Source organism: Mustelus asterias, chromosome 19, assembly GCF_964213995.1.
Source record: "Mustelus asterias chromosome 19, sMusAst1.hap1.1, whole genome shotgun sequence".
Taxonomy (NCBI): domain Eukaryota; kingdom Metazoa; phylum Chordata; class Chondrichthyes; order Carcharhiniformes; family Triakidae; genus Mustelus; species Mustelus asterias.
Window position 1 is genome coordinate 42,560,581 of NC_135819.1, and position 13,587 is coordinate 42,574,167.

Genomic DNA, 13,587 nt, shown 5'->3' on the forward strand with positions numbered 1-13,587 from the left:
TTCTTGGTAAATCAGAAATTTTAATTTTTGTAACAATAAATCTATTGTGTTCTCCAAAATACAATACACATGGTGCATTTACGTACAGATTAAATAAAACAGCAATTTAAATGTCAAAACATAGTTGATATTCATTTGAGGTAAATTTTTGACTCATTTTAGATTATGTGATTTACTCTCTGCACTGTTTGAACTGGTCAAGATATTCCTCTTGAAGAATTTACAAGTCAGATTAAAGTATTAATCCCAAACAGTACAAAATGGAAGTTGAATATAGTGATATTTCAAGTATACTGCAATTTGGCATCATTTACATATATTGCCTCTGTTGGTAAACTTTGTGACATATTAAAATACTCTCTGCTGCAGTTAAGTATCACATTTTTGAATGTTCATCCAATTCTCTTACCAGTCCTAACATTACAAAGGAACCTGGCTAATATTGGCTGGCAGAAGAATGTTGCATTTGAGATGTCTCAGGTAACTTGGACTATTTTTAAAACTATAAATGTGTGTCACCTCATCCACTTCCATCATAGATTGATTATATCTGTCAACAGTAAGTGAGTCTTGATCAAATGTAGAGCTTCTCTGTGTAATATCTATCCATTGACAAGAATATTAAGTTTTGGCCTACAATTTCCAAACTTGCAATTTGGTATTTGATTACTTATACCAGAATTACCACCTCAAAAATTATAGACATGCAAAACATTTAAGGGTAGAAATTTGACTCAGGTGCTGGCACAAAACAGGCTGTATTGATTCAGCCACCCATTAAAAGCAGAAGCTGATATTCAATTGCAGTGATTGCAAGTGCTCCACACAACTGGCCATTTTGCATCATCGCCGGAGATGATTTTCTATCCATAGTTTCTTGTACTTTTTTTCCTGTTACAATATAAAATGCAATAAATTTGTAACCATAAAGCTCTTTCAAACACTACAGGAAGAAACGGCCTTGCTTGTTTCCTATGAACATGCAATTTTTTTCTCTTTCACATCCTGGTCCAGCCATATGAATATTTTGTTGTTGGAACTACTACACCATAATGTTTTCACAGAAATGCATGATCAGAGATAATTACTGTAAGATTTCATGCATCATGCTAAAGAGATTTTAGAATATGAAATTGGTGTTGAGGTACCATAGTATTAGTTAGACTAGCACAATACTTTTTGAAAACCAATATTTTACAGCATACAAACATGCAGTCAAAGATAAAATATTACTGGCAATTTCTGTCCCAAGTATACAAACGGTCCATTTCTGTTTTTACATTAAAGCAAACTTTATCATGGATATATAAATTACCAGTTTATTTAGAAGTCAATCTTAGTTACACAAAACACTAAGAAATTATAATGGACCAATGACAATTTAATACAATTGATAAAAATACAATTTCAAACTCAACATTTTTTTCAAATCTAAAAACAAATAAAAAGGACACTCACGAGCTCTGGCGGTCCATTTCTGGCTGCCATTTATAGCTTACAAGTTTAAATACTGGCTCTGATTGTCACTTGAGCTATAAACTTTCCTCAGTGCACATGTTCCATATACTCTAGATGAAACACTTTGCACCAGCAGAATGTTCTGCATCAGGAGAGGTATGATGGAAACAGGACCAGTCCTGCACCACAGAAGCATACCTCATGTTGATCAACCAATTCATGGTCCACACCATCCTGATGGGGAAGGAAATGGGGTTAAATAAATAACAATTCAGTGGCTCAATTCGGCAAAGAACTTAAAATGGTAAACAACACAAAAACCTGGTATCCCAGTCTGAAGAATACCAAAGACATAGAGAAAACAAATTCTGTCCAGGAGAAAACAAATTCTGTCCAGAAGAATCTGAACTCTGATCTGAATAAATTCTAGCCTATGTATGAAAGTTTTTGACATTGTTTTTGTTTTAAAACACATTATTGGACTATTTAGTGGTAAAATGCAGATATAATAAATACAAATAATACTTCCTTTGTTGTAGCAAAAGATCTACATTTTATATAAACTGATATGGTACTGCTTATTAATATTTAAGGTAAACAATCATTATTTTGAAAGAAACCACAGAAACAATAAGCATAAATTGGTAATTGGGAGCTGTAAGAAATCCAGAAGTAATGTTTAGTCGAGTTATGTAGTAGTAGTAAATAGGGAATTGAATCATTTCATGCGAAACCATGTTTAGAATTCTAGACCTTATGTTGTTGAGATCTATTACAATCCCATATTTTAAAAAAATATAAGTATATTTAAGAACCCCTATCCCTCCTCTTCTCTCCAAACAACGGATTCTTAGAATTAAAATAAAATACTGTTTGCGGTTGTTGCAAAGGAACTTCCTGGGCAGAGTGCTGAAGAAGATGATGGTGTGGCATCATCCTTATCCAAATCTAGGCTGGTCACTTGCTGTTGTGACACTTCTGTTAAAACAAAATAAGGCTCTTTCAATTTGGGCAGAGCTTTGAATTACATTTAAAGAATTGGAACCAGTTCCTTGCAAAGTGCAAATTCTAGTTTCCCCTTAACATCCATAATATTTTTAAGAAAATGCTTTCAAAATAATAGCTAAATGCTAAAATTTCAATCATATAAACCTGGAAAAGAAAGTTAACACATCACAGTATCCTAAAGGAATGATAAGATTACTTATGTAAAAATTCAATTTTATCGTTCCGGAAGAAGCTAGATAATTATTCTTAATAAGTAGGAAATTCTGTTTTTATTCATTCTGTTTGCCTCATGCAATTCTTGTGTAGTTTGTCTTATGTTATTCACATTCATCAACTGTGTCATTATTCTTCAAATCCAGTGGTTCTTAGTACAGAGTCTTCTCCCAAAACCCTGCACAGTTCATTCAGTCGCTGTTGCATTTGAGGGACTCCAGCCAGTTGAGACTCAAGTCGCTGCTTTTCTTCAGCCAGTGAAAGTCGAGTAGCAGTGTCCAATTGTTCAAATCGCCAACCACCCTCCCCATCAAATTGTAACAAGTGTGTGTGGTATTTCCTACAAAAATAAATCAAATTAACCATACAAATATTCCTTTCATTCGACAAAAAACAAAACATCCAGGTGAAAATAAAAGACTCAGTTTAACTTTGTTAAAAGCAAAATACTGTGGATGTTGGAATCTGAAGCAAAAACTGAAAATGCTGGAAAATCTCAGCAGGTCTGACAGCATCTGTGGAGCCAATATTGAGAGTCTGGATGACCCTTCGGCAGCTCTGAGTTTCAAAATCCCTCCCATTCAACACTGCTGTGCATTTCTTCCAATGATCTTCTGAACCCAGATATCACAGAAATGTGCAGTGCAGCGTCCACTGGGAACTCCTTTGGACAGAGTTGAGTTGGGGGAAGATAGGAAATGTCCCCTTTTTATGGCTGCTTTTTTAGTTGCTGTATGGTAATTTTAAAGGTCAAGGCTGAATGTTCGTGAATGGTGAAATAACGAATGGGTGAGTGAGTAGGATGGGTGGGTGGGAAGGGTGGGGTGGGTAATGGGTTAAGTGGGTCTGAGTTAAGATGGGTAGTCAGGTTGGGTCAGTGGGGTAGTTGGGGGTAGATGAGTCAGGTTTGGGGAGGAAACGGTTGTAGTCAGGTTGGGTTGGGGTTCGTCGGGTCAAGGGGTTGTCAAGTTAGTTTGGGGGTAGTCAGATTGGCTTATGGGGGGATAGATCGATGAGTAGTCTGATCAGGATGGGGGAGGGTAGTGGGTCAGGTCAGGTCAGAGCAGCTGACTGGTTGTGGATTTATCTAGAAGTTACACTGGGTTTTAATTGGTCTGTATACTTCGGGGTAACTAATCAGTTAAATAATGCAGCACTGTCCATAGTTTGTCTCTGACTTTAGCGCAAAGTCAGAAACATTCGTGCAGGGTCACAGGGAGCAGGACAATTGCCCTTCGCATATTGAAACTTCCCCAATAATTCCCACGGAGGTCCAAGCATCAGGGCTTTCACTGGATCCTGTTACGCACCTTCAGTCATATGTCTGGTCTCTGATGATCTGGAGACCGGAAGATTTGGCTCAGTGTCAGCAACATTAAGCTATGGCCTTCGGCCTGGTACCAGTGCTATGGCCTTGGGCCTGGTACCAGTGATAGGATGATGTGCAGCACCATGTGCCACGGATGACTGGAATATTGGGAAATGAGGGGAGATGGTTGGGTTATGAAACTTGACAACACTTGGTGACAAAAACGCTGGTTCCATGAGGATTTGTGGGGAATATTCAGGGTCCATTGCACACAACAATTTAAAAATAGCACTTGAAGTTGATTTACTGGAACATTTTACCAATGCTTCTCTATATTTTGTGAAATTATAAAATGTTAGGCAAGTTGATTTTCAACTTTTTCTGTTGATGCTCCTTACAAATATTGACACTCTTCGGGAGAACCAGATTTCAAGTTCAAGTTACTCAAAGAGAAATAGTACATTCATTGCACTAAAAAAAGTATATGAATAGAAATAATGCCCAATTAAGTCAACAAATAGAGAAAAAATATCAGCATTTGGTACAATGAACCAGGAATGTAACTTGCAGTTAAAGCTATCACCAACTGTGATTTGAATTTCATTCATTCAATTATCTCCCAAATCAGTAAATTCATGCACATTTAATGTTTGGAACTGAGCTGATCTACTTAATTTTCATGACCTCAAACATATTTTAAGGTCATTTCCTAAAACAAGTTCATACTGGGCATTTAAATTTAATTTACAATATAACTGTTTACTGTCTCAATAAATCTCAAATGAGTAAATTTGTAATTTTGGCTGAGCTAAATTGATTGCGAATTATGATGATGCGTAAAGGGCTACATTTCAGCATTACATTTTCAATACATGAATACATTATACCAAACAGTGGGAACATATTCTAATTCCGATTACAATCGTTAATCCTCTCTCAGAATTTGATATACTTATTTAGATTTGAAAGACTAAAACATAAATTTAATGCATTCCTCCATTACTGTACTATTGTGGTGCTGAATCTTGCAACCGGGTTCTGCCAGCAAGTTTGTTAGTAATGGAAAATATTTGGTGCAAACAGAACATAATGTGTGTAGTTTTCTTTCCAGCTTTTGTAAGGGGATAGGTACTCACCACAGAGATGGCCTGTGAGTAATGGAAAGCAATGAGATCCCAGAATCCTTTGCAGTTTGAAATATTTTGCCTTCAACATCAATGCTTACAGCACTTGTGCATTCATCCAGCAACGCATATTTTGGTCTAAACAAACAGATTAACTAAACTTAGTGTGTACAGAAAATACTGATACATTTTCAATAATACATATATGGATTTTTTTTTGGTTAAACTGTGGTTATTCAGACCAACTCGTCCATGTCATTGTTTATGCTCCAAGAGTGGGCTTCTCCCACTCTTCATCAAATCCTATCAGCATAAACTTTTATTGTTTTCTCCATTGACTGTTTAGCTCTACCTACTCAGATCTTTACCTCACTACTTCTCTTCCCCTTTCCGATTTCCCTACGGGCCTATACACTGATTTATCTTGTCAACTTGATCCAGCTAAAAACAAGTTTGGATGTGATCATTGTGAATTCCAGTCATTGTGAAATTGTGAAGAAGAAATAAGGAATACTTACTTTTAGATAGTGCCTATCACAGCCACAGGACGTCCCAAAGCAATTTAAATACTTTTGAAGTGTAGACATTGTTGTAGTGTAGGAACCATGTGGCCAATTTGCACATAACCAACTCCCACAAACAACAAATAATGACCAGATCCTTTTTTTTATGATGACCGAGGGATAAACATTGACCTTGATGTCAGGGATAACTCCCCCGCTCTTCTTGAAAATATAGCCATGAGATCTATCACACCCACCTGACAGGGTAGACAGAACATTGGTTTAACATCTCATCCAAGAGTCAATGGTCTGGATTTTCAATTGCCGGTGGGAACTGGAAAGGTGTGAGCACAATCTGAAAACTGTGGCAAAAGGGCAGCATTGGATCCTGCCACCTCCAGATCTCTAGGAAAGTTTGCAGTTCTCAAAGAGCCTGCAAAGGGGAGTGGAAAGGGAAATCAGCTTCCTGCCAACTAATGGCCCGGAAGCTTCTCATTGAACTTGTTCAGGGGCCTGTCCAAAACAGAATGGGATTTTCAATCGTTTTTCCCAAACATGACTGAATAGTCTTGCACGTTAACACACAGCTGTCAGAGTTCATAGAATCCTTACAATGCAGGAGACCACCATTCGGCCCTTCGGGCCTGTACCGACTCCCCAACAACAATTCCACCCAGACCCTATTCCCGTAACCCCATGCATTTAGCATGGCCAATCCCCCTAACCTATACATCCCAGGACACCAAGAGGCAATTTAGCATGGCCAATCTACCTAACTTGTAGATTTTTGGACTGTGGGAGGAAACCAAAGTACCTCGAGGAAACCCACGTAGATACGAGGAGAATGTGCAAACTCCACACAGTCACCCAAGGCTGGCATTGAACCTGGGTCGCTGGTTCTATGAGGTAACAGTGCTAACCACTGGTGTGCCACTGTGCTGCCTTGTGGCCAGAGTCTGCACTGTCTCTCTGACAGAGTATCTTATCCAGGCTCTCTCCTCTGCCCTATCCCTGTAATCCCATACATTTCCCTTGGCTAATCCATCTAACCTACACATTTTGAGACACTAGGGGCCAAATTAACATAAACTTTTATTGCTTGTTAACCATTGTGTCACAAGGTGCCGGGGGGGAGGCATGCACAACATAAAAGTTGTTAAAAATTCACTCAAGGGATATGGGCTATGTTTAAGTGGTTGCATTATTGCTTGAAAAGCCGGTCACATCAATTTTCTTTTTGTAATGTCCTAACTATGTTAGGGCTGTGGGTATTAAAAATGTGGTTTGCACACAGATTCAAAATAACAGATATATTGTAGGAGCTGCTCCCTGTACAGAGTAGAAAATTTAACAGGAGCCTGTGAAACATCCCAATGATATCACCAAAAAATCATGTTAATGGCTCTTAAAGCAATCATGCAACCACTTGTATATATAACATGGGAAATGCTGGATAGGCTAGCATTTATAGCCCACCCCTAATTGCCCTTGAGAAGTGGTGGTGAGTTGCACTCCATATAGTTTAGATGCACCTACAGTGCTGACCCACTGCACTCCAGGTACTTTAGGTGCACCTGCATGCTGTTAAGGAGGGTTTTCCAGGATTTTGAACCAGCAACAGTGAAGGCCAACAATATATTTCCAAATCAGGATGGTGAGTGAATGGAAGGGGAACACCAGGTGCTCCTATGTCTCTCTGCCCTTGTCTTTGTAGATGATAATGGGCATGGGTTTGGGTGATGCTCTCTGGGACCTTGGTGAGTTCCTGTCATGCATCTTGTAAATAGTACACACTGCTGCCATTGTACGTTGGTGGTGGAAGGAGTGAATGTGGATGGGGTGCCAATCAAGTGGGCTGCTAGTCCTGGCTGGTGTCAAGCCTCTTGAGTACTGTTGGAGCTGTACTCTTACAGGCAAGGAGAGAGTATTTCATCACATTTCTGATCTGTGCCCTTTAGATTGCAAACAGTTTGGGGGGGGGGGGGGGGGGGGGGGGGAAGGTGTGACAGGACATCTGTTGCCTCTCTTTTGTTTGTGAAACCTGGGAATAAGTGACCCCGGGTCAAGCTCTGAACCTCAACATGGTTACCATTCGTGTCCGTTGCCACTTTGTGCTGTATTTATTGCTCCTGGACTGTTCATGAACTGCCTGCTCACCTTCCAGCATAGCTGCTGTCTGACTTTGCTGCTGAGCTCACCCCCTGCCCAATCAGTCCACATACAGTTAAAATTAGTGCAGCGAGAGCGATACAGTTTAAGCATGAGGTAGCGGGCCCTGAATTCATCTGGGTGTCAGATTCCCAATCCGTCTTTGAAAATCCAGCCCAGCAAATCTCACATTGCAACACTCCCCCTTGTGCTGGATTTGGGCATTTGGGTCCCGGAGTGGGACTTAAAACCAACAACCTTCTGACTAAGAGGTGAGAATACTACCAATGTAATACAGCTGACATAGCAAGTACAAAGATGCACTTAACACAAGCCTAAGCAAGTAATTTGAACCTTGTATCTATAATGTCACATTTGAAATATTTATGTGGTTTTGAAAATCCTGCCTGCAAAAGCTAATGAATGAATTGCAAAATGTTCAGAATTGAGGAAGGACTAATAAAATTTACTTATTTCCATGGCAGAAAATATGAAGAGGAGGAAAACGTAATCCAGATCTTCAAAATGCTGAAAGCCATGATTTGCCAGCAGGTGTTTTAACTTAAAATACAAGTACAAAACTAGGCAACGCCAGTCTTTAATTAAGAAGCTCAAGAGATAGCAATGAGATTCCCCCCTCCAACAGAACAGCAAATTGAACATCCAGAAAGACAATTTATGCTATGTCAATTACCATCTTAAAAGCAAGAGCCAGATGAATATCTGGCCAGAAAGGGGACTCTGTATTGTAATTAAAGGTAGAGTGTAGCAGAATATACTTTGTAGCTCACAGGATCTTTTTTTTAAAAAATGTGAGTCTAGAAGATCACAACAGCACTACAAATCCATTTGGAAGTTCTGGAGTAAGTGAACGCAGACCAATCACATGGAATATTATCAAAGTGTGCAGATGTTTGATGGTGAATGTGGTTTCCTATTTCTACATTTTATTTTTTAAAAACTACACAATTCCACCAAATAATCATGAGCTGAGGATGAACTAAACTAAACAAACTAATTAACGCAAACACCCCAAAAAAGGCTGAAAGGATCACATGTACACGATGCAAATTGTTTCAGGAAGATCCCCTCAAATATATCCCTGCAAAATGGATGGTAAACACCCTATTGCATAGATGCAATTATGCACAGCCTGGATCAACCTGTCAAATGAACTGAGCCTATAGTCAAATACAAAAAAAATCCAGCAACTCCATCTTAAAAAGCTAACATTACATGGAGAATCTGCTACTCCAAACCACTCCATTACATGGTTTTGCCCATTAAAGCCTATGCTTCAAACTCTGGCCAGCAGGTGGCTATGTAACAATGCAAAGGATGAATTAATGAGAAGTATAGGTTGACCACTTAATGGAGTAAAAATCTTTTAATCAACAAATTACCACCACACAGCATCCCCCCATCCCATGTGCAGGTGATCAGGGTGCATTACGCCTCCCTCACAAAACTGACCGAAACAAAAACTAAAATACAATCTGGTCAAATACAAGGACCTTTGACAAGTAACTGCTTTACTCAACCTGAATGGAATCGCTATGCTGCATTTGTTTGCATTAAAAAGACTAAATAACGTCTCAGAAGGCCCACCATTTCTTTTTAATTCAATTGTGGGACATGGGCATCACTGGCTGGTCAGCATTTATTGCCCATCCTTAGTTGCCCTTGAGCAGGAGGTGGTGAGTTGCTTTCTTGAACGATTGATACAACTGAGTGGTTTGCTGGGCCATTTCAGAGGGCAGTTGAGAGTCAACCACATTGCTGTGGCTCTGGAGTCACATGCAGGCCAGACTTCCTTCCCGACAAGGACATTAGTGAACCAGATGAATCTTTAGGGCGGCATGGTGGCACAGTGGTTAGCACTGCTGCCTCTCAGCGCCAGGGAGCCGGGTATGATTCCTGGCTTTGGTCACTGTGCAGTTTGCACATCCTCTCCGTGTCTGTGTGGGTTTCCTCCGGGTGCTCTGGTTCCCACGTTCCGAAGATGTACGGGTTATGTGGATTATTCATGCTAAAATTGCCCCTTAGTATCAGGGGGATTAGAAGAGTAAATACGTGGGGTTAAGGGGATAGGGCCTGAGTGGGATTGCTGTCGGTGCAGGCTCGATAAGCCAAATAGCCTCCTTCTGCACTGTAGGGCTTCTATGATTCAGATGGGTTTTTCCAACAATTGACAATGGTTTCATGGTCATCGGTAGATTATTAATTCTAGATACTTTTTATTGAATTTAAATTCCACCATCTGCTGTGGCGGGATTCGAACCCGGGTCACCAGAACATTAGCTGAGTTTCTGGATAAATAGTCTAGCAATAATACTACTATGCCATCACCTCCTCTTTGTCCCACAAAAAGTATAATCTCACTTGGGGTGATGGAGCACTTAATGCCTGCACTCACACCCCACCAAGTTCCACAACCCACACCAATTGAGATCATGATTCAGACAGTAACTTGGAAGACTCACTGTCCTACCCAACTGACAGTCTTTGCACCATGGGAAATGGCTAATTATTTAGAATTGTTAAATTGCTCTGTGGGAAAGCCGTAATAACAAAGTTCAGCAAATGTTGGAAACAAGAGGTGGAATTCTCCCATCTGGGACTAAGTCCTGTGGTGGGCAGAAACATGGAATATTTCCCGCTGCGGAAGCCAGCGGGACACCACGTGATATCTTTCAGCCCAACCTCATTTTAATTTGGAATGGGGTGTTTTGCACTGTATTCCGTGGTGGGGTAGGCCTGATGACGCGTGGTCCACAGTTGTATCCGGGAGCTATATTGAAAACACACCCAACAGCACTAACCCACGACTGAAGATAGAATATGGACCTCCTGAGAAAGAAGATGGATCTCCAGGAACACTCTTGGAGCTGGAAGATGGACCTCTTTGATTACATTGGCTTTAGATGATCCACATAGATGTTCCACCTATTCACTTCTGTGGGGCTCTGGGTCCAAGGATGCTTGCGGCCTCCATTCCGAACTCTGGACACAGCCCCGGGCATCGTTCAGGTAAGTCCCAACATGCGCACGTCACATTGTTCCAGATGTAATTTGCACCTGCATGTTTTCCTGTTGGTTTCGAGAAGAATCGGGCATGGGTTGACGATTCTAGTCAGGCCTTTATCGGTAACCCATTAGCAGGATGTAAATCAATTTCACACTGGCCTCCAGTGGGTTTCCTAATCCGCCTTGGTGGACACCAGCCGAAGATACCACAGGACATTCACACCGGCGTGAAACCCATTTTTTGCACTCCTGCCAAATTCTCCCCACTTGTCTGCCATTGAACCCGCCGGCAGGGCCATGTTAAGAATTCCACCCAGCGTTCCAGTTCTGACCCATATGGCCATTCGCCCACAGGGCGGCACGGTAGCACAGTGGTTAGCACTGCTGCTTCACAGCTCCAGGGTCCCGGGTTCGATTCCCGGCTCGGGTCACTGTCTGTGTGGAGTTTGCACATTCTCCTCGTGTCTGCGTGGGTTTCCTCCGGGTGCTCCGGTTTCCTCCCACAGTCCAAAGATGTGCGGGTTAGGTTGATTGGCCAGGTTAAAAATTGCCCCTTAGAGTCCTGGGATGCGTAGGTAAGAGGGATTAGCGGGTAAATTAGCGGGTAAAAAAAAAGGGATTAGCAGGTAGGGCCTGGGTGGGATTGTGGTCAGTGCAGACTCGATGGGCCGAATGGCCTCCTTCTGCACTGTAGGGTTTCTATGATTCTATGATTCCAATAATATATGGTATTTCACTTAAAAATGAAATGAAAGCTGCAGGGTTGCAAAAACCCAAGTGCAGTTGGACCATTAAAAACTGAAACAGTCTCTGGGAATGCCCAAATAAAAGATGATTTTAAACCAACTTTGAAAAATTGCTGGACTTTATATAGAATATGCTCGGGATCATTTCAGAAAACTAACTAAATTGGATTAACAGCATTACAACTGCATTTTTAATTTTAATCTCTATTAACAAAGATTTTTCATGAACTATTGAAGTTATCACTGGGAGTGTTAGATCCTGATTTAACAATGATCATCTTTCAATGGAGGTTATCACTGGAATGCAGGTTTAGATGTAACATTTGACCATCACCCACCCCCAATACTGGTGAAAGAAGATTTCTTCTATAAGAAAGAAGGATCTTGCCTTTGCTCACTAATAACAATGTATGACAAACTATGATCTATCACTTTGTCTGATTGCAATATTTAAACTGCACAGAATGACCAAAAGTAAAGTGCAAAGACCTTTGTTAGCAGCAGAACAGCATCATTCAGTGTCCAATGTGACTTCACCACTGCATTTAAACAGACATAAACTGCTGGTGACTGTCTCAAGGGCACCATGGTGAAGGTCTATTCTCAAGTTTCTTGGGCAGCATCATCTTTCATTTGTGAGGATGAATGGAGAGATTAGCATCTGCCATTTACCCCATGTATTTCAGAATGCAGAAAGTAACTTCACAATCAAGACATCAATATATAAATAGGGCTGCACCTTGATAAAGGGCATGATGTGGAGATGCCGGCATCTGGGGTAGGCACAGTAAGAAGTCTCACAACACCAAGTTAAAATCCAACAGGCTTATTTGGTAGCACGAGCTTTCGGAGCACTGCCTCTTCATCAGGACTCACCCAAAGGGGCAGCGCTCCGAAAGCTCGTGCTACCAAATAAACCTGTTGGACTTTAACCTGGTGTTGTGAGACTGCTTGATAAAGGGATTGGAGGCAACTTTCATACTATATGTTGGAAGTAGCAAACAATCGCAGTATTATTTGAACAAATATAAATTAGTTTGACTTATACCATGAAACGTTTCTATATACTTAAAGGACTTTAATGAATCAGATCGTTTTTTACAACAATCGATGATAGATAGTTTTACGGTCACCCTTAATGATATAAGCTTTATATTCCAGACTTCTTATTTGGAATTAAATTCCACCAGCTGCCTTTGTGCAATTTGAACCTGTCATCAGAATATTAGCCCGGGCCATTACTAGTCCAGCTACATTACCACTATGCCACCATCTCCCCTTATTTGCTTGGTGTCATTATAATTCTTTTTGTTCCCGAACTTCCATGTCTTTTTCAAAATGAAGTTCTGTTTTCTTCTTGCTACAGGATGTGCAATCCATCAGGTTGATGTTTCTTCAGACAAGTTAGTTGGTCGTTGGTGTCCACCATATGGCTGAACAAGTGGTGTGGTCTTCTCACTTGTTTACCTGATTTGTATTACCTGATTACAGCTGATTCATCCTTAAGAGGGGCTCTCTAAGGAGATTATGATCCAAGAGATAATTCCTCCAAAACACCCAAATACCCGACGTGTGGAGAAGGAACTTGTAGGAGGTTAGCTTCATTACTATTCCTCTTGCTGTAGAAGCTCAGCCAGCTGCTCACTTCTTATGTCTTTTAGATGGGCAACAGAGTGGGGTAATTCCTTTCAACGTCATCAGCACTCGTGATCTGTGATCAATCCAATGAGTGCCCTTTACTCGTTTTGGTCTGGGAATGGTTTCCTATAACAATGATGTGGAGATGCCGGCGTTAGACTGGGGTAAACACAGTAAGAAGTCTCACAACACTAGGTTAAAGTCCAACAGGTGTATTTGGTAGCAAAAGCCACTAGCTTTCGGAGCGCTGCCCCTTCGTCAGGCGAGTCTCACCTGACGAAGGGGCAGTGCTCCGAAAGTGAGTGGTTTCTGCTACCAAAAAAACCTGTTGGACTTTAACCTGGTGTTGTGAGACTCCTTAGTGTTCCTATAACAAGTCAGCTATTTCACGGATCTCCCAATGATAACTTTCT

General features: G+C 40.8%; 1 protein-coding gene across 6 annotated transcripts in view; it reads right to left on the minus strand.

Moving 5' to 3' along the window:
- Positions 1-13,587, minus strand: part of LOC144507909 (ATP-binding cassette sub-family D member 2-like) — a 98,974-nt gene continuing 85,387 nt past the window's right edge. For 2 of the 6 annotated variants that reach the window (XM_078235394.1, XM_078235396.1), the window contains 2 exons: positions 5,125-5,250; positions 1-3,019 (listed from right to left, as the gene is read on the minus strand). In XM_078235394.1, coding sequence (XP_078091520.1) covers positions 2,809-3,019; positions 5,125-5,250 — 337 coding nt within the window. In that variant the 3' untranslated portion in view covers positions 1-2,808. The remainder of the gene's footprint in view (positions 3,020-5,124; positions 5,251-13,587) is intronic. The other 4 variants (XR_013500163.1, XR_013500162.1, XM_078235395.1 and 1 more) reach the window with 4 other exon arrangements.